Genomic DNA, 27,998 nt, shown 5'->3' with positions numbered 1-27,998 from the left:
AAACCAATAATTAAATAGCATTGTTGCTTCAAATAGTCAAAAGGTTTTTATTGAAGAATATTTACAAGTGCTGCATTATACACATTCAGTCCACAGCGGACAGGCTCAACATTTACAACAGCCGGGGTACATGGTAGTTCAAAGAGACTCGCTGACATCACAACCTGAGTGACCTTCAAAGTAAAACTACTTGCGTACCACTCTCACACAGCCTTTTTGGAAAATGTTGTAAAATCAGATGATACAAATCACAGACCAGTTTAACAGCTATTAACATTGAGCTTTAAGCAATGAAGCCTGGCGATGGAGCTCTGAATGAACGAGAGAGAGAAACCCTCACACAATGTGAAAAACAGCAGAACGATTTCAGAACTGAACTAAAAGATACTCATGGGATTTTTACATAGTGCACACATAACGTCATTACAAATTGCTTTTAAAAAAAAGTACAAAAATTTTGGTTTTGAAGTCCTAACGTGACTTCTCAATGCTTCTACATCCTCACAATAATACATCATAATTCGTGATGGGAAAGCGGAGAATTCGACCGGCTGGTACCAGGGTTGCGAATGAAGCTGTTTATACTTCACAGCTTTTGTCTGACTCTGTCCTAAAAGTCATCGAGTGATCACGAATCAATTTACAGTTAAAAATGCGAATAAATAAGTATGCAAAGTAAAAGACAGTTAAAGACAAAGTGAGCTCAGAATGAATAAATAATGTCACAGTACAATAAAGCAAAGCGATCCTTCACTCACTCCTCACACAGTTATTTACAGTAACAACTTTAATACCACAAGACCCTTTCTGATATAAATATCAGGGGTTTACCATAAGAAATGCAATCCTTTTCTTTAGCTGCCCTCGTCCTCAAAGAGTAAAAAACAGTGCACACTTCAAGTCTATCTTAGTGTGTACTTCATCACTTTGAAAACAACACATTCTGTCTTTACCCAAACACATATGTGTGCCTACTTACAGACAACACATTTTATGTTACTTTTTATTCAACCTCGTGTCGTCCCTTTTATTTATTTAACACCAAATGAGTTAAAAAACCACATCGTTTATGAGAGTGTTTTTTAAGATGTTCCTGGCACTGTATTGAGAAACAAAGGGACATAACAATTGGATTCTTAAATGACTAATTTAGTCGTAAAATATATAAATATAAAAAACGCAAGTAATACAAGAACTTTGTTATTTTAACCAACAAATGGCTTCAAGTGTATCTTGTAGGGATTAAAACACCAAATTAATATTTTATATTCAAGTACAATAATCATTAACTCTTTTGTCCATGAATGTTATCATCAGCATTGTTCAATGTCCAGCGACGTGCTCTTTTAATGTGAGATTTGTGCCAAGAAAGTAAATAACCCAAGAGCATCATTTTTTTGTGTAACACGCAAGAAAACGGACAGAGCATAATGGCAATAATAAAGAGTGTGATAACAAGGTGATAACGCTGGCAAGCCAAACCCACTTTAACAACAAGACAATCAGCTTCTGTTGTACCGCTGCGTTCATTAAGACCTTTCATCTTTAAAAGTGGCACACAAGGGAGAGGCAGAACGCTACGATCATTCGCAGGTCAACACAGATATGAAACATTGTTCAGAAAAAAAATGAATGGCCCGCTCTTGCCTTTAAATACATTGCTTAAAAAAGGTAGACATTCTTTTGGATTGTTTTGTAGTCATGCTGCCATGAAACAGCAAACTTTTTTTTTTACTTCGTATGAAATTCCACCAAGACATATTGACTTGTGAGAGCTTTTATTTACCGATTAAGCCACTATTCAAGTCTGAATTTCCGTAAGGCAAGCATCTGTTGATAAAATGTATAACACAATGAAAAAGTCTTCCACAATGACTCTTTTGTGTTCTAAAATGGCCAATCATCCTTGTAAAAAAAGCCTTTCATACAAAATAATAAAATTAATATCTTCAACTGCTTACATTTCCACAACTTGACATCTCACGCAACTTAAGCATTGCAAAAAATCCTTCCAAAAAATTACCAAAGCCCTGTCCCTTTAAAGGAAAACCTGCTCTAATATCTTAGTGATATTAATACGAAATTTTCATTGGCTAAAATCACAGTCCCAAGGAGCCAATGAGAATAAGCGGCAGTGCAGTTAATATCAAAATTGTTGTGCAGAGAGGATCTGAAGTGACGGCCGTGTTCTGGACCATCATTCCAGTTCCTGTGTATCAAACAGACTGATTTTCAGAAAACATACCATGAAGAGGAACCCAAAACTAAACGTTCAGCCAAAACTAGTTTTTAACACTTTAAAACATACAGTAAGTCTGATGTGTGCTTTATACCTGAGTCTCGAGACACAATGGTCTCATGAGCTGCTCCGTCTCCACCATCTCCCCAAGAGCGGATCTCAAGAACCACATAAGCATTGTCCTTAGGTAAAGGAAGATTGATGGATGTCTTGCCTTTGTCCAGGACCTTTAAAGCAGACTGGCCTTCATGCTTGTAAAGGACCTGAAATAATATTTTACCATCTAGGTTATAAATGAAGTTTGTTTAAGAATGTAACTCTTGAGATCTCTTAAAGGGACAGTTCACCCAAAAATTAGAATTCTGTCATCATTTACTCACCCTCAAGTTGTTCCAAATCTAGTCTAAAAAAGTCTAAATTAAAAAACACAGAGAAAGATATTTGAAAGAATGCTTGTAACCAAACAGTTTTTGGCCACCCTTGACTGCCATTGTAGGAAAAATTGCAATGATAGTCAAAAGTGACCCAGAACTGTTTGCTTTTAAACATTCTTCAAAATATCTCCTTTTTGAGTTCAACAAAACAAAGAAATGTATGAAGCAATTGTCCTGGTAGTCGATGGTGGCCAAGAACTGATTTGTAACCACTTGAGGGAGAGTAAATGAAGACAGAATTCTCATATTTGGATCCCTTTAAGCATTGTGATATTTTTAATTTTCATCATTTATGTTTACTGAAATTAATAGCTTACAGCCTGAGAACAAGAACTGAAATGACTTTGGAAACAAACGGTAAAATTTTGCACAGCAAGGCACAAAGGACTTTTCCAAGCCTTCATAATGTTTTTATATAAACACAATTTCATTTTGCCTGCTGCAACGGTTCATTTAGCTCTCTCATATCCCGAAAAAAGACCTTCTCAAGTTTGTGACCGCGATTTTATGTCACAACGTTTCTGTGCCTGGTTCAAAAGATTATCTCAGACATCAAGATTAATAACAAAAGATTTATCCCAAGGTTTTAACTGACAAGTGATTTTCTAATAGAAAAGTAAATAGAATTGCCGAATTGGCGTATGCATTGTTCTGAAAGCCATTCGGATTAAATGTAACCTTGATTTCTATACCAGATCAGATAGGAGATGCAGTCGTGCCAAATATCACCTTTCTACAGAGGTTAAAAGGTTTATTAGTTGTTTCGCAATTTTTATTGAGTGGTAGATTGATTTCTGATTCTCTCCAATATCAGGCTGCTCATTTATTAAATACTTACCTCAGAGGTATGAAACAATATCGCATGAGTCAAAATGACTACATCTTAACAAATATTTTCAAGACAAACATGCAGTGATATATGAAGCGACACAAACATATCACTTACTTTATAGCCCAGCACAGCAGACTCATTGTCCATGGATTTAACATGATCCCACCTCACGGTAACCCAAGATCCATCCACCTTCCATGAGATGTTACCAGGGGGACGGTTAGGGGCTAGAAATGAAGAGGAAAGATGAACACTGGCTTTCACACCTTTCTCAATGACATGTTTAGGAAATGTTCGTTTTTTCCATACTCTAAGCATTTAATACAACCAAAAATAGATTCAATATTTAATAATTAACACATAGTCATAATTAATTAATGATTGACAAAAATAGGTTAACTGTCCTGATTAAACAACAGTTTACTTTCGGTTCGGGGAAGGATTCTTCTGCTACGGTCATCTTATTTTTAACCGAAGCGACTTGCGCACTACAAACTGGCAACGTAAGAAAATGCAACAAGATAATTCTAAACTTTTGACCTTGATTTATTTAAACAAGTGAGATGAAGCTTTGTGTAAATGTGGTAAAAATTATTGTTATACAAGTGCACTATAAAAACACTTTATTTCTATTTGAACTGGAACGTAATGGTGCTTGCAATGCCAGTCACTCGCCAGTTTAATTCTCATAGACATACTGACAAAATGTATAACTCGAATGCACTGTAAGTTACTCTGGATAATAACGTTTACCGAATGAATGTAAATAAATGTGGAAAAGAGTTCAGCACGAGAGGGGTCTTACGAGGTTTCTTGGTGATGACTGTGGTTCGAGGGGAGGGTGGGCCGGTGCCGGCACTGTTGTATGCCAGAACAGTGACGTGATATAGAGTATTAGGCCGCAGGCCCGTCACCCGTGCTGTGTTCTCAAGCCCTGCTGTTCTCACACGATCCGCTGCGGCTTCCCGTTCATGTTGCCGCCAGTAACGAATCTGTAACCAGTACATGACAGCAAAGACTATGTAATACATATCTGTTAACATTGAAACAACAAGGGTGTGAATTGTAAACTTACATATCATAAAAATGTGTAAACATAGCGTAAATGTTTTGTTTACAATAAACAGATTATGAAAACTTCAAATAACAAACAAATACCCTTTAATGCCATGGAATTTTATAGCAAGGTTTTATCCTATCTAAACAACATGTTTGATAATGTGATCTAGGTGTGCGGATCATAAAAAGCAACAGGCTGAGACAGATAACGCCACTTCTGTCACCAACGTTAACCCCATGGCCAAAGCTCATATATAACTGTACCAATGTTTTTTTTACTATTTATGGGGTTCATAATGTTTAACAATCAACCACACACCGAAAGATATGGAAGAGATGCAATATTAAAGGCAGAATGTGGCCTGGACTGACCTCATAACCTCGAAGAACTCCATCATTGCTCAAATGTTGAATGGGCTCCCATGACACCTGAATCTCAAATGCTGTCAGTGCAGTGGCGTTAATTCTCCGTGGGGACGTGGTAGGTGCTAAGAGGGACCAAAATAAATAGACATGAATATCGCAGATGATTTAAGAACAACTAAGGGACTTATTTAAGTTCTATAAAATAAGTTAATTGAGAACATATGCTTCCTCTTTATGACACTTAAAGTATTTATTATGAAACAAGTTGGTTTCAACAAATGCACTTTTTGGACAAGGGAGCAATTGTGGCACAACAGAAGTTTATAGCAGATTAACATTAATGGTATGTGGTTAGTTTTTATAAAGGTGGGGCAATATTTTATTTTTCTTGTTGTGAACAATTTAGTATATTGCACATTTCATATTATATTTTTCTTATTTTATATTTTATTATTGATGTAAAACTTATAAACAAATTATTTGTTGGCCTTACATTTCAATTGATTGATACTTTATTTGAGCTTTATTTTATATTTTCCCTTATAGTTTATATATAGTTAACCTAAATCTAAAATCTTGTTTTTTTGTGCATTCCAATATGAATCAAACTGTAGTCAAGTTATTTTAATTAAGTTATAATAACAACAACAAATACAGCTCACACAATAACAGTATATTAATCATATCTGTTTAAGAAAAAACATGAATCTTTCTTATTTTGCACAGTCTACAGAGCTAACCAGGTTTGCAATTCATTAAAAGTTCTATACCAATAAAACTGTGTACATAACATATAATCTTGATTCTTAAAACCTAACTTCACATACAACTCATATTTTCTCTTGTACTGTGAAATTTTAGTTGATTACATTTTTTTGTTTCAGGTTTTTGTACACGACCACTGGACAGTAGCATTGTGTGTAATTTGTCCTCTTGTGTATAAGAAATACAGAAAAAAGGATGTTGCTCCTCAGCTAATCACAATGTGATTCAAAAGCTTAATAAAACATGTAATTTCTCACGATGTTACAGTCTGTTCTCTAATAGTGCAAGCAATCTTAGCAACAGCATATAATGCAACAGTGAATTGATGGCATAAATATTATTGTCATGATCCCAGTCTGTGTTCCCCAGTTATTTTGGACTTTTATGTTATTTCCTGTTGCGTGCCATGTTTGTAGTCTTTTGTAGTTTTCTTTTTAAATTGTTTCCCCAGGTGTTTATTGTTTCATTTATTACCCCAGGCTATTTAAACCCTTGTGTTTCCTTATTTGATGTCGGTCTATCGTTTAATTTTTGGATTATATAACATTACATTACATTGGTCTTGTCTTGGTTTAGTTCATTAAATGTTTTTCTGCACGTGGCTCAGCTTCTTGCCTAGTTACTCTTTGATACAATTCTAACCCAGAATAAATTTAGGACAGTGACACAAGACACAAACAATTCAAAATAATACTGAATATCTCTCACCCTCTTCTGCAGAATGCACTACAGCAATCTGGCTAAAAGGACCCTCTCCTTTCTTGTTGTAGGCCTTGATTCTGACTTCAAACGGGCAGTATGCTGACAGAGTCTCATTGCTGTAGACGTATCGTGAAGACTCGACATGTGGTACCCTCACCACAGTCCATGTTGGCAAGCCTTGTTTTCTGAATGCCAGGATATAACCAAAACCATCTCCATTTTGATACTCTCTGGCCATGGGCTACAATTCATTAAAGCAGAAATCGTTAGAATGTTAGAAAGGTGACCTGTGCTCTGTTCACAACCTTTGATCCTAAATACAAATTTGCAAGTATAAAGCAGGTAAAATATGCAACGAGAGCACTGAGATCTATTGCACTTACTGTCCACGTAATGATAAGTTCATTACGGTTTCCACCACCTCCACCAAGTCCGCTGGGTGCCACGGTTGGTGCTGCAAGACAAAATCCACAGTTATTTTTCTACTTCAGTAGAACGCAAATTTTCAACTTCTCTAAATTGACATTGGATGTCAGTTCGATTCAAAAGTCTGATTGTTATTCAATACTAATACATTTGCGATGATTTTCTGACCTGCTTGCTTGGTCCGGACAGGCTGGCAAGGCATACTTGGTTCTCCACTACCCAGGATGTTGCTGGCAATGACAAGGAATTCATAGTCCATCCAGGGTCGAAGATCCATCACACGTGCAGACTCAGCATTTCCTTCAATGTTTGGGGGATCTGTTGGAATAATTTCCATTAGATGAAAGGTAAACATAAATAATGCTATAATAGACAAATTTATATGACAAAATTTGATTTGATCTAAACAGCGGCATCTAGTTATTGCTGCAAATTAAAAACATTAGAAACAAAAAAATATTATACGGGTATAACACATTTATTAAAAATCTGACAAGCAATAATATAAATAAATAAACATGCCAGAGATATTTTTGCAACTGTTTAAATATAAAGCTTATATTTGCTTTAAACTAAAGGCAGAAAGTGCGCTTTAAATGTTAAATGTGTTTGTAAATCATCTGAATTCACTGTAATCTCACCTGTCCTCATCCTTTTCCAGTCATAAGTGTGCACTGAGCGGCCCAAGATAACGTACTTGCCAATGGGACTGTGGTTGTCATAACCACGGCTCCATCTTAACTCAACGGATGTGTCATTGATACTTGTCACCACTAAACCTCCAGGAGGGCCAGGTGGACCTGCAAAGAATGGAAGAGAGAGAGTTGAGTCTCAACTTTTAGTTTAGTGAGAAATCTACAATACTATTTTCTCAGACTTACTTACTGTATATACACACATAGTCTGTAATGCTTTCCATATCTGTATTAAACACTGTGGGTACCAAATCCCAACGTTAAGAATCTGCTACATTTATTATTGATATTAAATTATTTTTCATAGGACGGAGTGTCTAGAGTTATCCAGAGCTAAAAATGTAAGCAACAGAGCTGTGGAACAAGCTGGTAAAATGAGCTTTAATAAAAAAAGTCTTTGTCAGAACCCATCACTCCTTAAAGGGACAGTCCACCCAAAACTGAAAATTCTGTCAAGAATTACTCATCCTCAAGTTGTTAAAGCCTGTATACATTTATTTGTTCTGTTGAACTCAAAGAAAGATATTGAGATGAATGCTAGCAACCATTGACTACCATAGTAGATTTATTTTTTGTTCTGTTAAACAATAAAGATATTTTGAATTATTTAGGACAGTTCTGGGGCACCTTTTACTACCATGTTTTGACTACCCCAGAAATGTCAGGTGCTAACATTCTTTCTCTTTGTGCTCAACAGAACAAAGACTCAATATTCCCGACAGAATGTTTCATTTTTGGGAGGAGTTTCCCTTGAACCAGCTAGAAGTTCTCACCCCTTACGACCAGCCTGGCTGAAGCCACTGCGCTGTCCACCACCGTCTGGGCCGTGCAGGTATACGTGCCGGCATGACTGAGCTGTCCGTTTACTATCACCAGGTCTCCGATCGTCTCTTTCTGTAGAAAGTTAAAGAAAGTGAGAACAGTCCAAAGTAAACTGTATTAAAGAGTAAGGCCACTTCAATTTCACAAGAGCCATTATTGTGTTTTTATTAGGTGTCTAATCTGGGAAAAGCTCAAAATTTGGATTTTTAAATGGACTCCGCTAAAGTGGAAGCTCACATGATCAAAGAAATAAGTCATATAAAATATTACCATATATAAAAAGGATTTACTTTTCAGTAAATCCTATTAAAGTAATCTTTAAAGTGTGAGTGGAGCTGTGGCTGGTAATGGAATACAAATTCAGTTCCACTAATCTTGCTCATTTTAAACGTTAAGGACACAAACAGATTTTTTATATAAAGTGTGATGCTTTTTATTGAAAACCTGAAGCCACAGTGGTTGCCAAGATGTTCGATCTTTGAGTATTAAGGCCTAAGAATTTTATAGAACTACAAATCTTCACAGCATTTGGTTAGAAATCTGGAAGATAAATAAACACTTTTTGTTTACACCAGAGACCAACTATAATTTATTGCAATATCTGAACCCACCTTCAAAAGAAGCCAACAGAGTAAAGTATTCAGTGTTTGAAAACTATAGCCTAATACACAATTCTAACAATCAAAAATGTAGACTCACCCCTTCCATGCGGCGATAGTGTCCCTTAGGTTCCTCCAGGTCCAGCAGAACCCCATTGAAGGACCAGGTGAAGGTGAGATCCATAGTAGGGTCATGTGATGAATGGCATTGAAGGGTGGCATTTTCACCCTGATTGATGTCTGCATTAGAGGGCGCTAGTGTGATTTTTGTGGCGTCTGTTTGGAAAAAAACAACCTTGAGATACACAGCAGACCCAAGAAAATGCAGATTTACAAAATCCACCTCACAAAAAATGATTAAGATTAATTTTACATGCAAATAAATAAACCAAAAATGCAAGAATGGTTGCCAGTCTTAAATAGCATAGGAATATTTGTGGCAATAACCAACAAAACATTGTATGGGTCAGAATGATCGATTTTTCTGTTATGCCAAAGGTCATGTTCCATATAGATATTTTATAAATTTCCTTAGGTAAATTTATCAAATATAATTTTGGTGAGTAATATGCTATGCTTAATTTGGACAACTTTAAAGGCCATTTTCTCAGTATTTAGATTTTTTGCACTCTCAGGTTCCAGAATTTAAATAGTTGTATCTCTGCCAAATATTGCCCGAACCTAAGAAACCATACATCAATGGGAAGCTAATTTAAAAAAATTGACCGATAAGACTAGTTTTGTTATCCTGGGTCATAAATGCACAGATGCATAGTGAGTGCATGAATGGCTAAAAAACAGTCATGCAGATTTCAGTTAAACAATCTATATGACATTCCATCATTTGTATCTAATTCGATTAGTTTGACAATGTTACCTCTGACGGACAGGTGTCCTGTGCTGTTGGCTTTGCCCAGGTAGTTCTCTGCAAAGCAGGTGTACTTCCCCTCATCAGCACGACTGATATTATAGATCCACAGAATCCCATCTGGAGTGACTGTTATCCTGGATAGATTTAATGACATGGTCTTTCTGAAGCTGGCATTCAAAGCAAACTGCATAACCACAACAGAAGTAAATGGACTCACCATCTGATCAAACACATCAAAAACCCACAAAAGCCATTTCTCTGTGTGATTAATAAAATGTGTGTATTACTCTTTGCGTTAAAAGCAGTGTTTAGCAAATGTAAGAACTAGTGCTCTTTTAATTTGAATTAGAATTCACATTTAATGTTAATTTATTTCCTGGCTTCATTTGAAGGCTTTTGGGTAACAAAAGAGCATCAGGTTCAATTATATGTAGACAAACTTTTCAAAATACCCAATTGTGAATGTGTTTGAGGACAATTCAATTAAAACATTTAGTTTTTTTAATTATTCAAACAAACACATATAGATCGTAGTTATATGAATGTTTTAAAGCTTAATTCACATTGATTTCAAATTCAGAAGCCAAAGTGAAATTTAAAGGTCATTCAGGAACATTATGAAGTCATAAACAATCATAAATTATGAATCACGTGGTCTCGCTGTATTACCTGGTGCTGTTGGTCAGCAGCTCTGTGCCACGACTCCAGAAGAGAGTCGGTTTAGGAGCAGCACGAGGTTTACACTCCATTTTAACCTGTCCTCCACGGGCCGAAGGGAGCAGCTTACGCACTGGATTCAACCTGAAGTCTGGTGCCTGGACTGAAGGCCAAAAGAAAAGGACATGAAGGGAAGGAAAGGGCGCACGGGGAGTGCTTACAGGAGAGGTTTAAAGACACATCACACTATGGGTCAGGCATGACTGGGTGAGTGCATTAGGGTAGATAACAGGAGAAATATGTCAATGCTTATGCAATAATATTCTAATCAACAATAAATAATTTTAAGATTGTTTGTTTAAAATCACCATATTATGTACTTCTCTTTTATAAAAAATGTGCTCACCTTGAACACGGAGCTCAGCGTTCGAGTAAATGGTGCCATGTTTGTTTTCGGCCACACACTGATACATCCCCGAATCATCCAGGGCGAGGTTACCGATCCTCAGTCGGCCATTATTCACTTCCACACGGTCCTGCGCGCAGACAAGTGTAAAATTCGGATTCTTCTTCAGTTAACCACAGGCTATGTGCCGTCAGAGATATTCCACACATGAGCCATTAACGCCAGCAGAGGGCCTGCAAAATGTCTCCTCTCCCTCTCTGACATACTTCCAGTTATACAGATAATGAGAAGATTATTTACAGTCACAACCTTGCTGCCCTCGAGACATGATGAGTTTTCTAAAAATAAGATTGCATATTTCAGTCTGACTCCTGACAGCTAGAGGTTCTGTTGGTTTCTGATAACAGACACAGTGTGTGATAAGGGGGTCACACAGTGGTGTGTGTTGTAATAGGTGTGGCTGACCTGTGTGCTGAGGGGCTGTCCGTTTCGCAGCCAGCGGATGGCGGGTCTCGGTTTGCCGGCGGCTGCGCAGCTCCACTGCAGTTCGGAACTGATCTCCACCTCAGAGTCGCTCATTACCTGGAGCCACTCAGGCTGGGCTGTAAAGCGACACACACACACATTCATATCACTTTAATTCATATTCTACACTTCCCTGTATTTCATACAGCACGTCTACTGAAGTGTAACTAGTGAAAGACTTTAGTTAATATGAAAAACATGAAGTCAAATTGTAATAATTCAATCCTAGTCCATAAGAGCATTGTTACACCATTCTGAATACTTTATTTTTATTTAGCATTTAGAGAAATTTCCTAAAGTGTCCCCATCATGTTAACAGCAGCAGATATTAAATAAGCGCCGACGCTATTCCTACCCTGCACAGAGACGCGTCCCTGATGTGTCTCCCGGCCCTCTGAGTTGTAGACCTCACATTCATACATGCCCTCATCCTCAAAGTTCAGTTCAGGAATAATCAGGATGGGCCCGTCTACAATGGCCACCTTAGACGGCAAGACCCCATCAACCTTCCTCCAGCGAGTCTTAGAAATGGGACTAAGGGAGGAACCATAGTAAAGAGGGAGAAAAAGAAAAGCGGAAAAAGGTCTGTTTTGTATAGCTGTTTTTAGCTACAGCATGGATTTAATCGATAGAGATTAGAGGTATAGCTCTAAGCTTAGAGACACTTACTTGCCATAGGCAAAACATTCAAGCTGTGTGGTGTGTCCTGCTAAGGCATAAGTCTCGGCAGGGAATCGCACTCGGATGTTTGGGGCAGATTTCCTGGGGTTTGCTGTAGAACCAGAGGGAAAAAAGCAAAACTAAGCGTGCTGCATTAATTCTATTTAATTCTAAGTGGCTAGGAAACCTATTTGTCATGGAATACAGATGTTTTAAATGTTATTCTAATGTAAGCAGGAGGAATTGAATTGCAAAAAGCATTCAAATGCGGAGCTTGGCACTGACCATCAGAGTAAACAGTGAGCTGGACGGCTTTGCTGAAGATGCTCTTGGTGCTGATGTCCATATTGATGGTAGTAAAACAGAAATAGTTTCCTGTGTCATTGGCTCTGGCATTGGCTAGGTATAAGTTACCCGTCACCTGAGAAACAAACCATCTGCCCTCCTCCGCCTGAATGAAGTTGGGAAACTCGTTGATGAACCAGCGGTAGGACAAAGCTGTTGGACGGAAACGTAATGTTAACATTGGTAGAAAATAAGTTACTGATGAAGTTTGAGATTGAGTGTCGTAGTAGTTTGCAGGCACACCTGGGTAATGAGCCGGTGGCTGGCAGGCAAGGAAGGTTCCAGTGCCTTCGTGGACTGTCTGAGGACTTCTGCTTTCAGGAGGGAAATCATGGAGGTCTAGAAAGCACATAATATAGTCAGTCTTTTTGTCTTTGTTGGTTCTCAATTATTTTTTTGGGTTTAATGCAATAATATAAAAATGGGTACCGCCACACCGAGTTAGAAAGGTCTAGTTATTCAGAAAGGTCTGTTTTTCACACTCTGAGAAAAGGAATATTTTGGTTTGTACTCACAGCCGAATTTGAGGGTAGCGACACGGCTAACAATGGTGCCACAGCGGTTAAAGGCGAGACACTGGTATGACCCTCCATCTCGCCCATTCTGGGGGTTATTAATCACAAGGTTTCCCGCCACCAGGGTATAGTGTGAATCCTCTCCGATAACTACTTCTGTGCCATTTACACGCCACCTGTGAGTAACATCATACTCATTTTAAATGCTTGAACATGGTAAAAATGTACCATAACATTTTTGGTAACACAATTAAATTTTTTTACTTTAAGAATAACAGTAAAGTCTTCAAACCTTTCAGTATCTAATCACAGTCAGAAACGATTGTATAATACAATGCAATGTAAGTCGCTTTAGATAAATCTGCCAAATACATAAATATAAATATAAAATAAACTATGTTATATTTTAGTATCTTCAAATTGCCACCCTTTGACTAGAATTAGCAAAACAGTTTTTTAGGCATTTTATATGCCGTTTTAGGAGGTCTATTCAAGGGTCTTATTGTCTGCTTTTTCTTCTTAATTTGGTCATCAATTTCAAAAATATTTTACAATTATAAAAATGTATATATTGGCACAGTTACACTGTTTATTTCACTTAAGTAATTGATTTTTTTTAACCAAACACCTTCAAATATAAATACGACCATAGAAGCATTTCAGTAACACGTTTCCAAACTTTTGACTGGTAGTGAAGCTCCATTTCTCTCACAATATTTTTGTCTTACTTTTCTGTAAAAATATTCAAACATAACTAGATAAGATCGAATTCGAAACACAAATGTTTGCTCTACATTTTAAGCTTAATTCAAGATATTGTCTCTAAAAACATTTTTTATTGTTAAGCATTGTACTGAAGAACCTGAGGAAACGGATTAGGAAAAGATTTGTGTAACGTAGGACAAATAACTCGGATTAGGTTGGGTAAAATACGATGAGGCATATTAAATAAATTAGGTTCTGTTTTGTTCGATAAGGTGTAAGTGCCAAAAATGTGATCTGAGTACCGGTATATAGCAGCAGGGCTGGCGCGAGCCTGGCAGCTAAGGGTGACCTTGCCTTCTGGCATCCCCTCTGGGTAGATCAGACTAGACGGCTGCTCTTCAAACACAGGCCCACTGTCGTGTCCTGACACACACACATCTCCACCTAAAAAACATCAGACAGAAAATATTTTTTTTATTATTTGTATGTTTTCTAGAGTACGACCATATCCTGTAGCAGGTCAACATTGTTGAAGTGGGTTTCTAGTAAACCCTCTCTGTGACAGTCTTGCTGTCTGGTAGCATAAAACAGTGATGGTAATACAATGATACTTGGTGATACAAATATTGAATTATAAAGTAATATGTATAAAATATAATGTAATTGCAATTGTACAAAAAACTAATTTGTAATTTTTAATTTGTGCTTTTATCCGAAGCAAATTACACTGCAGTTATTACAAGAAAAATCTCAGATCTTTCATTTATTTTCCTCAGAAAGTTTGAACCATCAACCTTTCAGTTACCACTAGTCTATATAACCTTAAATTAAATACAATGTGAAAAATCCTTTGAGAGTAATCTGAAGTATTTCATATTAAAATCTTGTCCATCCCAGGTCTCATTTGACAGCCAGTGTTCTGTGCTAAAGAGACAATCCCTAACAACAATAGCAGAGTATATGCACTCAGAGCGGGAGAGTACCCCACCCTGGGAAACTCAATAGGGGATACAAGCTGTCAGATATAATTGCATGCACTCAGCTGTTTTGACGGAAGAGAGGGAAACTGGGGAGTCTGAAGACACACAGTAAAGTCTCTAGGTAGTCGCGAATGCATCTGATGCATTATGAATTGGGTCAGAGATGAGTTTGGATTATGTGGGACTTGAATGTTTGTTTGCATCTACGCGAGTGCATTTGAATTTCAGATTTTGCTTTTCAAGTTTGAGACCAGAACTTTGAAAAGCAGAAATTTGATTATATGTTTAAGACTGCTGCATATTCTTTGCAATCTGTAATGCTGTCTGGATGTGCCGCATGCATAAACATGTAAGTAGTTTTATGAACTGTATGCTTTACCTGTGTTTTTTCATTTTGTAGTAATTATCTAAACAAAAAACAGATACATTTACAGTAATTCATGTAAAAATACATTAAATAGTTAAATGTATGCTTAATATAAAAAAACACAATTAGCCAATTAGGTAATAAAACATATACCTATTTCAAAATATAGTTTTTGAAATTAAAATTCAACCAAAACATTTCAACCTGATCTTATTGGAATTTGTGACTATTTCACGAGGTGGCAAACCTATGCATAAAAAATGACAATTTCATACAAACTAGCCTACCTCGTAAAATAGCTACAAATTCCCAAGAGATTGTGTTGACCATTTTGCTTCTCCAGCAAATCTTATTAAGAATATTCCGACTTTAATGGAAAGCAAGACAAAAGTAAGACGAACAAGAAAATCCTTGCAATCTAAAGTTTTTGTAGTATGTCTGCAGTTTTAGTGAGACTCTGAGAAACTAGGTCAATAAGATTGAGGCGGAGGAGGAGATTAGGAGGAGTTTGACTCCCCAGGAGGCTTTCTCACTCTGGGATTATAGTGGGATTCAATGGTGTGTTGGCTGCTTCCAGTAATGGGGATAAACAACTCAGAACTGCCACTTAAGTTCCTTTTCACTGAACTCTTTTAGCAGCTCATCACATAAAGCTCTTAGTGTGCTGTGTATGAGACTATACTGCATTGTGAGCCAATTAAAGCTAAACATGTGGTATAATATTGCAAATATGAACATTTGTGTGTTTGTATTTGCTATAATTAAAGGTCCAATGTGCCGTTTTTTGGAAGATCTATTGACAGAAATGCAATATAATAAACATAACTATGTTTTCAGAGGTGTATAAAGACCTTACGTAATGAACAGAATGAGCAATTTCTATTTACTTACACTGCAGGTCTCCTTACATGGATTTCGGCATGTCGGTTCTACAGCAGCACTAAACGGACCGCTTTTCCGTAAATATGCTATCTCCTTCGGCAAAGAAGCGAAAACGTGACAACATCTTAGTTCTGTGTCAGCCACCGTAGTGCTTGGAAAGGGAGGGGTGGTGTGAGCCGTTGGTTGCAAACCTCACAGCTATGCCACTAAATTTCATACACTGGACATTTAAGCCCTACATAAACAACATATCCATAGATGTTTTCATTCTGTTTGTTGCTGGCCAGATTTGGAGTAAAGCAGACAAGACTTCGTTCCGATAGTGAAAGGTCTTGCTCTGTGACACGAAAACAGCTTTTACTCGAGTGCCGTTTGACGAGTTAATTGGATTATGGACATAACTACATTTTTATCAATGTTTAATGGCTTCTGGATTACTTTAGCCGACAAAAACACCTCTCAAGTAAATCAAATCCCTTCTGCCCAGTGATCTAAAATAACAAAATGAATAATTAATTTGAATTTGTGGCCCCCTACAGATGCACAGCCCTAAAACCATGTATGCCAGACACATCACCTGCCATCAAAGTGGCATTGTACATTTCAATGATGTTTTAACAAGCGAATGGTTGCGCACAGGGAATACGACCGGGTGAGCGATAACAAAGTTTGGGGAAAAGGCTTAGTCAGACCACTAAGTATGTTTTTAAATGGCATCCTTAATGAGATGAGATGATAGGAGACAAAGACTTAGACCGCACTTACCCACTGCAAAGCTCAGAGCCAAAGAGCTGATAGACAACAGACACCACAGCCTCTTCATCCTTCTGCTGCAACCACACCCCTGATGAGAGATGAAGGTCTGTCGACTCCTTGGGAGAAAGAAGACAGATGACTCACCCCAAAAAAACATTTAAATAATTACACCCTTTGTCGAGATTCAGGTTATTTGGCTTTGTGTCTGAATACAAACATGTACTGAATTTCAAGTGTTTTGTTTTTAAATATAAACCTACATCTAAAAGATATAGAAGCGTTATGCTTCAAACAGCTTTAAACCTTTTGCCTATAAAATATTTTCTGTAAACAAGATAAAAAAAGCAAAATTGTTTTAAATGATGCTTAGAATGGAAACAACACCCCCCCCCAATGTTTTTTTCTATGCAATAAATAAGCTCTGGTTTTTGAGAATTTTGTCACACCTCACCACAGTGACTCCATCGTGCCTTTTGTTCTGTTAAACTCCCTTTCCTGCTGCGTCCATTTCAAACCTCAAAGCGGAATTCATACCGGCCACTGTGAGGATGCCCAGTCCAGCCCTTTCCATCACAGAAAAACTATGAGTTACTTTGACAGCATATTCCTCAAACTATCTGAAACTTAACTCCATACGTCACATTCACCTCTGCCTCATTTGTCACCCGATGATGCCTCCCTGTAAACCGAGGTTCTATAGAACAAGGTCGGGCAACTTGGCAAATCGTCTTACGGCTGAATTGTCAAGAGATCACCGAGCAGCAGCTGTTTTGCACTGTTCACCATCCTGCCCTCACATCTGCTTTTGGCCAGCAGGGCTGCATCCTCGGCTGTGCAACATAGCCCCTACAGCCCTGTAATTGCAGATTGTAATTTTTTTTCTGGCTCAAGCAATGCCTGTCGCAGCATGGGCAGTGGATCCTGGTAAGCCTGAGACTGCGGGCGATAAAGAGAACCACAAAGAGCCAGCACGGATCTGTCGTGTGAGGTGCTATTCACAGGAACAGCACTTGAGAGCTTCCATTGTGAGAGAAAAGGGACTACCATTAGAGAAATTCCTTAATTATACCATACAAGGCAAGTACTGCCACCTGACTGTACTCTCAGACGCTTTGAAAGGCTTGTTTTATAAGCAATGCTTCTGCATGTTGTCACAGCATTTCAACAACCCTCAGTACAACACTTTAAAAGTTTTTTTCAAACGTTTTAAGAACTTTCAGAAATACAAAAACAATATAACTTAAAGCGTTCTTTGAACGTTCTTTGAACATAAAATCGTTAGCTGGTAGCGGGGGTGTTACCAATATGGCCACCAAAGGACTTTCCCCAAAGCGACTTTTGCAATATACAGTAAATCAAAGCATAACTTGAAAAGCATACATATAGCTAACAACATTCACTACAGCTTTCCCAGCATTTCTACCATGACATATTCATGCCTCAGTGCTTCCTTTTCTCTATATATAAAAAGTCTTGTTACTGGTAGGTCCCAAGGACTGCCTGGGGCAGTAGAGCTTTTACTGTCACTCTGACATCTGCTAATGGGACAAAGTCCCCCCAAAACTGATCTTTCCCAGCATGTGGCCCATTTCAGCCAGCAGTCGTGGTGGAGACTTCACAAAAGATTTTTTTGATTAGCCTTCATACCTTCTCCTGCAGGTTCTTCCGGGCACCTGTATTACAGAATGAGGGGTTGTATACGGGGCTTGGCCATAAAACCCAATCACACGCCGTACTAGCTAAAACACAATATTAAACCATACTCAAAAAGTATGCACTTTGGTGGGAGATGTTTGTTTTTACAACAAAATACATGCATCCTAATGCGAACCGAGAAAATGCGCTTTGCAGACAAATTCAAAAGGCTTTTTAGGTGGAAAGGAGAGCTTTAAATTAATAGGTGTATCCACCTTCAGGATTGCCGTATAACATCAAAGTACCGCAGGAGTGATTTAAAAGTGAGAGTGATTCTCGCAGTATTTTGAGGCTGCTGCACGGACCTACGTATGCCGTCAGCAGGTTTTTTGTTTCTTCACACGGCGGCATAAATGCATGTTGCCTACAAAATGCTTTTTCACCCCGTGGATGAATGAGAAAATACTGAGAGGGCATGTTTGACATAAAATGTAATTACTAAAAGGATTATACACTGTTTGAATGGTAGACATCTGCGTGATTTCTCTTCAGTGCTTGCGATAACTCAGATACGTGACTGAACAGTCAAATACACATCAAATAATATATATCCCCAAAATGCCGGGGTATTTTAATCACGGCTATCATTCATTTAGACACAGAGGGTTGTCAAATGTAAACAGAAAATCAGATATGTCAAAATATTGGATCTGTGTGCATTAGGTTAGACGAGCCTACTGCTGCTGTCTATAATGTTTAATATTAATTGAACAACAAATTAAATCTATTGGAAACCACATGCCTTAAAGGTATATTCATTTAAGATTGCTTTAATAAAGTTACACACACAAATAAATGCAGAGGAAGTGGAAACAATAAATGTGTGTTATTGTCTGTAATTTACGGTGCACCGTAACTTTTTGGCTTGCGGAAACATTAAGTCTCTTTTGACTTTAATAAACACAGGCTAGAAAGTCATAATATCAAGCTATGGTTGTTATTTTCTGTACAGTGTCTTCAAACGATAAATACATAAAATGAAAGAAAACAAAGCAAACCTAATACAAAATGATCTTTTTTTTGAGTGATACTGCAAGAAATAACTTTCAAATTGGTATTCATCGAACCCATCCAAACCTGATCTAAAATGTATGGCTTGGTGTCCCCAAGTCATGGCCTTGTCACTGAATAAATATTCAGTGTCTGCAATCCCAGTTTGCAGATAAAGTTAGCACTTGATAGCCGAGTCTACAACTGGATGGTGGGAGGAATTATAATGACGATCAATGCTGGTAAAGCGCCTTTAAATGTCTTTGAAAAAAGCACTTATTTGAAAAACACATTGGTTTCTGGTTGACTGACTGCACTGTATTCACAAGTGTCTCTCTTTCCAATTCTTTATCAAGAAAATTTAAAAATGTCTAATAAACCACACGATAGTAAATCTTGAGCTATAGGTCTGTAAAACGCGTATTCATGTCATGATAAGCAGTTTGTTGTGACTGTAATTCAGCACATTTGCTCAGCGCAATGAGTCACCGTGAGAGTTTAAACAGTGACACAAAGCTTGAGCTTATTGTTTCAGACTTAAAATCTTGGCCCTATTAAACCTAATCATAATAATGACTGTGCCATTAAGCCAAAAAAATCCATGAAGCACGAAAATAAAGCAGAGCAGTGATAATGATTCAAGTTTAAACATCAGTGTGTGCGGTAATAAACAGATACTACAGAGAGCTTACCAAAGCTCACTGTGCTGTATATTTTTATGCACTGGAATGAATCACAGAGGCAGCGGGAGGTATATTTGATAGTATGCGTTGCCCCTTTGTGCTTGTTAAACATTTTTAAATATTGTATGGGCATTAATAGGGAGCTGGTCTTGTCTTTGCTGCTTTTGTAACTTCCACTGTTCTGGATTATTAGATGTTATATCATGACTGCAGGGATTTGCTCTGTTTCAGACTGTAACAAGAGATATGCGGTTTGAAAGGAAAATGCACTTGTATGTACAGGCCAGTCAAGTTCATCCACACCAGACTTAGTAAATCTCTTTTTATAGATCTCGCTTTGTGCATAGGGGGATCATCCTTCAGAACACTACTAAAACGTTTGTCTAAGAAGATCTGGAATAACAAAGATGTTAATCTGAAGATAGTCTTCACTTCACATGTAGGCTACTAAAGTATTGACGCATTCAGCTAGACTTATATGTTTCTTAAGGAATACTCCGCCCGAAAATGATAATTGTGTCATGAGTTACTCAACTTCAAGTTGTTCCAAACCCAGGCACGTGCACACATAGACATCAAAGGGGGCTTGGGCCCCGGCCCTTTTCTTCCTTGAGAAAATGTGCCCTTTTTTTGAGGATTTATTTATGAATATAACATTCATATATGGGTGTGCACTGGTTTCTATTTCAGCTTTAAAAGAGTATTTACGGTGTATGGTGAAGCACACATGATCGGCACATCTTAGAAAGGCATAGCACAGGCAGAGAACCGCCGAAGTGAAGCCCCACATTCCCGTAGTTTTTTGTCTTGGCGTGCGGTGAGTGATGATAAAAAAATACGAAGCTTCCAGTTCTCGAATTTACAGCTAATCATCCAAAAGATAAAAGCGAAATATGAGTAATTTGTCTTGCTAGTAAGTCATGAGCTACCATGTAATAAGTTAGCTAAAGTTTAGCTTATGCAGCCTTACTCAAATCTGGCTCGCGAGATCCACTTTCCAGAAAATTGGATCTCCCGAGCCAGATTTGAGTAACACGGAGCTAAATGCAATATCATGGGCATACAGGCTAACTTAATCTAAAAATGAGTTCAGAAAAAAAAATCTATCAAATCATGCAAATCAGGCATTAAGTAATTAAAATGCGCTAATTTTAATACATTCGATGCAAGGCATTGCAGATGAATAGGATAAACAAAATAATAGACCAGAATCACCACGGAACTTCCCCAGTTAATGACTTATTTTAAAAGTATTTTCCCTTAAAATGTTGTTAAATATGCATGTAGCTGGTTTTGGTTAATTTAAAATAAATCTACAGAAGCAAACAGATAGTAGGCTTTTAAACACCTTAATTTATATTTTTGTAATTTTGCAAAAGAAGAAATGGAATGTAATTCAATGTATACCAAAATCTCAAAAATGAACACTACGTGAAGTGTCCTGCCTTAAAGGGGTCAAATGACATGATTAAAAACACGATTAACTTGTGTTTATGGTGCAATAAAATGTGTTTTACGATTGAAAAAACTCATTATCCTTTACATACAGTACACCCTGTCCAAACCTTTATACATTTCTTTGTTCTGTTGAACACAAAGAAATATCTTTGGAAGAATGTAGGAAGGCAAACAGTTCTGGGACACCTTTGACTACCATTTAAATTTTTCCTACTGTGGTAGTCAATGATGTCCCAGAAATGTCATTCACGAACATTCTTCCAAATACCTTTCTCTGTGTTCATCAGAACAAATACATTTATACATATCTGGAACAACTTGGGGGGAGGAATTCATGACAGATTTTTCAGTGTCCCTTTAACAAATGTTAAAAAATGGTTCATTATATTATCACACCTTTGATTTTGAACCCAACACTTTTAATGATCTGGGCTGGGTTTCTCGAAACCTTCTTAGTGCTTAATGTAATTCTTAAGTTATACCTTAAGAGTGGTAGCGATATATTCTTAAGAATGACGTAGTGATACGAAGGAACCCAGCCTTGTTACAATAACAAGCTACTTGTTATACTGTAGCTGTCTCCAAAGGTGGCCACTTAACATTCCGGGCCTGCAAATCCACCATTTAGGCCTAATATCACCCCTTCAATCATTTGTCCCTGAATATTTTTAGCTGTCATTCACTGAGGTTGCAAATCTGAAATAATATTGGGGTTGGAGTGCTGCTATACAAATGCAAAGAGCATAGGTTTTTATCTTGAATGAAAGCCTTGCATTGATGCTAATTATTAGGTGAAATATTAAATTGTCACAAAAATCGACCAGCGGTTCTGTGCTTGACTGTGGTACCTTCGCTTGAGTATAAAAAAGAACACTGAAATACCAATTCCAATTGACACTGCTTATATAGAACATTGTGTGGTTGTACAGAACCGGTATAATATATATTGAGCTGTCACCTACAGGATGGTATGATATACCCCAGGACTATTTTCTGTCACATTCACTCTAATTGGTGCCACCCCCAAGGGAAAATGATGCACCGATGCAGAGAAAAATGCTGATGCTGGATACAGCATATGGCCTTAGACAGCAGTGTGGCAGCGAGCAGTGAGGGAAGCAGTCAGCTTAAAATGCTGTTTTTACTTGACTTTCATGGATGTCTGAAACCAGAGCTCTGGAATGACTCAGATTTCACGCATCCAAAGACCAGCGCTACAAATGAAACTTCTTGTGACTGAGCTAAATCAAAATGCATGGTGTTACAATCAGGTTTGGTAAAGTCTCAGTTCTGTGAATTGAGTTGCACAGTGGTACATTTTTGGGGAAATATTATAAAAGTATTTTCTGGTCTTTATTGGAGGTTTTCAATGCTGTGCTTAAAGGGAAATTCAGGAAAATACAGTGGCCTAAAAAGTATTTCAACTAAGTGGCATTTCTTTTAATAAAAGGTGGCAGGAAACTTTTGACCCAACCTGGTAGTTAATTAATAAAATGTTTTTAAAAGATACTGGACACTTTTACGCCTTTCCAAGCACTATGGAGAAGACTAAGATGTCGTCACGTTTTCACTTCTTTCCCTGATGAGATAAAGTATAAACAAAACAATTATCACACACTGGACCTTCAATATTTCAATATATATTCCGCATTTGTCCACAACACTGTGGTTTCTAAAGTCAGTAAAGGCGGTAACAAAGGGTAACACGGATATGACGCCATTGACAGGCGACTGCACAGCCCTGTGTCACTCCTTAGAATGGCGATTTTCTTATGATTTACAAGTATTTGGTAACATTTGAGATATTCTAAGTAGACATCTGAACAAAATATATAACACTTGCCTAGTGTTTTGGGACATTTTACTGAAAAACTGCATCTTTAATTGCACCACATTTTGTCCACATGCCCTGCAGATGGTACATAAGGTTGCTGTCCACGCCTCTAAGGCCACTGCCATGTATCACTCACGAGAGAGAGACCTAAGGAAGACAAACAGCTTCATGTGGACCCTCTAGCCCTGCTGTAACTGAAATATCAACATGATAGTCTGCAAGTGTTGACAGCCTGCCAAGATGAAATGTCCTGTAATTGCTTGGCTCACTTCATGGAGGACAATGACATGCTTGTCCTTTTGAAGGGGGGGGGGCGAGTTTGAAATTTGGTGACCTTTAAAAGGCATATTATAGTCTTTCTCTATAAGTCGTGTCTCAAAAGGATGTTTTTTAAAGGGGTGATGCAACGGTGTGTCATGCATTCTGACTTCTTTACAGTGTTAAACATGCTGTCTTCTCATGGTTAAAACGGTCAACTTGTCAAAAAATGAGTTGGACGTATTACAAAGTATTTATGTGCTCGATACACACCCCCAGTGTTTGTAGAGGTTTCGGGAAGGTTGAAAAATCGTTACGCAACAACTTTTCTTAGTCCCTTATTGGGCCACTTTAATGCTGTTTCAAACATTGATGATCTTGATTTGTCTTGATTATTTATAGAGAATGTTTTGAAAGTTGGTCATATAGCTGTAGGCTTCAATGAGGCCTTACGGAGAGTTAGACCACTTCAGTCGCAAGTACTGTTTTTATGCCTACATTAAAGGTGCTGTGCAACTTTTTGGAGGATCTATTGACATAAATGCAATATAATATACATAACTATGTCTTCAGAGGTGTATAAAGACCTTACATAATGAAGCGTTATGTTTTTATCATCTGCTTATCAAACTGCTATACAGAGCCCATTTCGTAAATATGGCAAAGAAGACAAAATGTGACAGCATCATCGTCCTGTGTCAGCCACCGTAGTGCTTCGAAAGGGAGGGGTGAGTCGCAACCTCACCGCTCGGTTTCGCAAAATTTCATGTAATACAAAAATATTCGCACTGACACATATGTACCATAAAAGAGCAAAGAATAGCACAAGTGCACAGACAATCTGCACAGAAGACTCTCTCTATTTCACTCTCTAAGACCCATTGAAACACATGACTGCACGGCCGTGGATGGCCGTACCGAGGGAAACAGCAATTATAATGCTCAGTGACTTCAATCCTCGCATGCCATGTTCTCACTGACAGCTACGGCATCTGCTGCACTGAATGAACGAGAACAATGGCTGCTCTGAGTCTCATAAGTGCTCATTGCAGGACAAAAAACAGAAGCTCGTCTGTACTGAAGTAATTCACAGAGCAGCGATCTCCTCATTTAAAACCTCCATCTTCACATACAGACCCAGTCATTCTTTCCAATGCTCAGATCTTAACTAATAGATGTTCAAATGTGCTTGACTTTATTGCTCCCTGACAATGACGTTTGACCTTGCGACCTACCCAGTGAACTATTCCTTTCTATTTGATCAGACAATTTTACTGGCACTCCATTTGAAAGGCTGCACCCTCGAAGTGTCCAGATCAAGATTAAGTAAGTGCACACGCCTGAGAATGAACTCACCGCTCACATATGTGACATTTTAATACAGATTTGACTGCAGTAGGCACATCATTCTGATTTCCTGAGCTCACGAGTTCAACGTTCTGTACTAAAATATTTTTTATTAATAATATATTTTATAAATATGTTTTCAGTAGCTGGTCAGGAGCGTACTTCTAGTTTCCACAGTAATCTCATTTCATTTCACATTAACACAGATTCTCACATCACTGTTGATGCATCATATTCTCACTTCCTCCACGACTCATTGGAGGATTACTGCACCCCCTCATGTCTGTGTGCTATCACTTATGTTGAAATACAAATAAAATAATATCAAAACAGTTATACACTTCAACATCAATCTATCTGGTAATATTAAATGATACTTTAAACTTATAACACCAACATAAAATATTTTTTAAATACTCGTCGTGAACAGTGAGTAATCTGAACAATCATATCTGCTCACTTCACAACACAAACAAATGAATAATGTGTCCATTCTATGCGTTTGCGCGCCGTACATTTGAAGAAATCGATTTATTGGTCACAGCAATATCTCAGCAACTAAATTTGACATTGCAGTAAAAAAGCAGCATGCAAACCGGAACGTTTTGAGGCACAGAATCAGAAAATCAATCTGACTTGTTTTCTGCAAGTTCTTCGCAGTGAACAGCATGCACTTGCAAAAATATGATGCAGACCCCACAAAAAGGCCGGACCAATAAAGTTAAAACAGCTAGTGCATGATTTTGGGATCTTCTTAATCTCTTTAATCCATGTTATCGGGCTGTTTGAGTCTTAGCTCAGTCATTCAACCTCATCTCCTTTTCAAAGCAAGGGGATATTTTGAATGCTTCTTGAGGCTGTGTGCATATAGCACACGGCCTAATTCCATTAAATTGCGAAGCTATATTTACATGAATTATTTTAGGGTCAAAAGCCTGACAAAATTCGAACTTGGTTGAATCGTCGTCGCGGGTTGTCCAAGAATCGGCGTCCAAGAGCGGCTTATTTGATCGTAGATTCGTGAAACGCATTTCTCTGATTCTTTTTGTTTGGTTCTGGTCAAACACCTGTGAATATGATGAGGCTGCTGGAAGCCACAGGCACGCCAGCATTAGCAGTCTGCTGGCTGCTTTTTCACAGTGCCTCACTGAGCTTTAATTTGCTGCTGCTTTTCTGTCTGCCGCTATTAGGTACCCCTAGCCATAGCTGTTCCCTGCCTCCAAAACACCCCCGACAGCCTCTCCACCAATAAACCCGAGTCATTGACTATTCATCTAGTACTTTTACTGCTTTCTAAATATGTTTGGGGCCAAGATGACTATTCGTTTACGAAGGCATAGAAAATACTCAGGTGCTCTTTGAGAGGTTAAATATATCTTATTTGCCATATTTATGAGCCAGTTTTGTCTCTCATAAAATGAAAGGAGAAAACTAGACAAAAATGAGGCAGTTTATGACTTTATGACTGTATACAAATATACAATTAATGTAAATGTAATTTCTTAAATAATTTTTTCGTAGAAAATAAGTACTTATATTATTATATATAATATTATCATATATTATTATATAAATTCATATTAAAACATTTTTTTTTACATCGCAGACCCTAGTTTTTTAATAATCTTTATAATGTGAGACTTTTTACGCTACTGAAAAAACATGTGAGGTGATCTAAGAAGAAGACAATATTCATTTTATGTCATCGCTGAACGGCTGAGATGTTTTTCTCTATAGGAGTTCATGCTCAAAATATTTTGGGGGCTTCGGATACAGTAGGATGAAGGAGGAGGGTGTTGCCTGTAGTGCAAAGAAATTTACGAACAAAAGAATGCAAAGACTCATAACACATCCCAGAATAAACATGATACACTGAAAAAAAATTGTTTAATTACTTTCATATTTATGCATACGTGATAAAACTGATTCATTCAGTAGTCAGTAACAAAGCAGCTTTACTGAAGTCCTACAGATGCTACTGATAAGAACAGAAAAAAGCGGCCAGACTTTCGTTCCAGAGGGTTGATTCAAGGCGGTTAATATTAGGCATAATGACCTTGGGGAGCTTTTGTGCATCCATCAGAATTTATGAATTGCAGTTTGTTCAGACTTGCATTCTTTACACCACTACAACAACGGCTTGTAAACAGTTTGTTCTCGTCTCAAAGTTGTTTTTCAACTTACTAAACTAAATGTTTCAGGGATGTAAGTCAAATGTATGATATATATACTATGCAGATTATCTCTGGTATGAACATCATTTTACACTCTTTCTCATGTCACGTTTTGAATTTCCAAAAAGTAGCAACTGCGGTACAGTTTATACAGGTATAAGATGGTGATACCATCGCACTCTTATATATATACGTAGCCTACTTCAGACTATACAATGATACCACAGCACATGTACTTTTTGGTACTTGTTTGTGTTTATAAGTTCACACAAACCTCATCTTATACAGACATGTGGATCTTCAAACTGATATAAAATAGGAGAGTTTGCTTATCAACAGATTTATTTGTTTAATACTTTGCCGTTTGGGTATGGCTGGCTTCAATGGAGTGATGGTAAACAAAACGCTGCCATGTTCATCAAACCACTTTGCAACATTATTCCAGACGAAAGTCATTTTTTAAATACAGGAATCCAAACATCTGTTCGCTTTAGTATGACGGAGACAAGTAAACCAGTCCTAAAATAGGTATAATTCCGCTTGATATCTATTGCGCAATCCCTTTCATACATGATACGGGACGCGTTCATCCTCGCAACAGTCTTTAGACAAAACGCGTGTCGTCCGATACAGACCAAACCTCCCCAGCGAGACAAACACGATGTTAATACAATTGTTAATGGTACAGTTGTGGTTTAAAGGTCTCTGACTGAAAAGCGCTTTCTTACCTTTGAAAGAACTGATATGAATGGGAAGGTGCTTGCAATCTTCCGCTCCCACCTCCGGTGATGCTGCTGGTGCTGAAAGGATGCTGCGCGGCTTTAACGCCCTGCGTCAATAACAGTGACGCCGATTCGAGATGCTTCTTTTTCCCGACCGAGTTTTGCTAGACTACCGCAACACCCGTCGCAGAAGGATGTGTCGTCTGTAGGACTTGATCTCTCTTTCTGT

General features: G+C 37.8%; 1 protein-coding gene across 1 annotated transcript; it reads right to left on the bottom strand.

The window, feature by feature from the left end:
• Nucleotides 1–25: 25 nt before the first annotated feature.
• On the bottom strand, nt 26–27,998 carry cntn2 (contactin 2). The gene is made up of 23 exons (XM_079483625.1): nt 27,776–27,998; nt 16,618–16,724; nt 13,926–14,067; nt 12,919–13,094; nt 12,647–12,742; nt 12,344–12,556; nt 12,068–12,170; nt 11,754–11,932; nt 11,339–11,475; nt 10,874–11,003; nt 10,480–10,630; nt 9,817–9,944; nt 9,040–9,215; nt 8,292–8,412; nt 7,465–7,623; nt 6,992–7,141; nt 6,781–6,851; nt 6,404–6,638; nt 4,937–5,052; nt 4,311–4,497; nt 3,620–3,732; nt 2,334–2,502; nt 26–2,209 (listed from the first exon to the last, which is right to left on the bottom strand). Exons 2-23 carry the CDS (start codon nt 16,673–16,675, stop codon nt 2,100–2,102), a joined length of 3,120 nt encoding a protein of 1,039 aa, XP_079339751.1. The 5' UTR covers nt 16,676–16,724; nt 27,776–27,998; the 3' UTR covers nt 26–2,099.

Source organism: Barbatula barbatula, assembly GCF_947034865.1.
Source record: "Barbatula barbatula genome assembly, chromosome: 20".
Lineage (NCBI taxonomy): Eukaryota > Metazoa > Chordata > Actinopteri > Cypriniformes > Nemacheilidae > Barbatula > Barbatula barbatula.
The sequence above is the reverse complement of the archived record's forward strand: the minus strand, read 5'-3'. Positions and strand labels throughout refer to the sequence as shown.

Coding starts and splice junctions, on each gene's coding strand:
- cntn2 (XM_079483625.1), bottom strand. CDS start 16,675: ATGAAGAGGCTGTGGTGTCTGTTGTCTATCAGCTCTTTGGCTCTGAGC. Junction 11,004..11,338: donor GACAGCCCCTCAGCACACAG/GTCAGCCACACC, acceptor GTCTGCGCGCAG/GACCGTGTGGAAGTGAATAA. Junction 9,945..10,479: donor CTGCTGACCAACAGCACCAG/GTAATACAGCGA, acceptor AAATCTATCCAG/GATAACAGTCACTCCAGATG.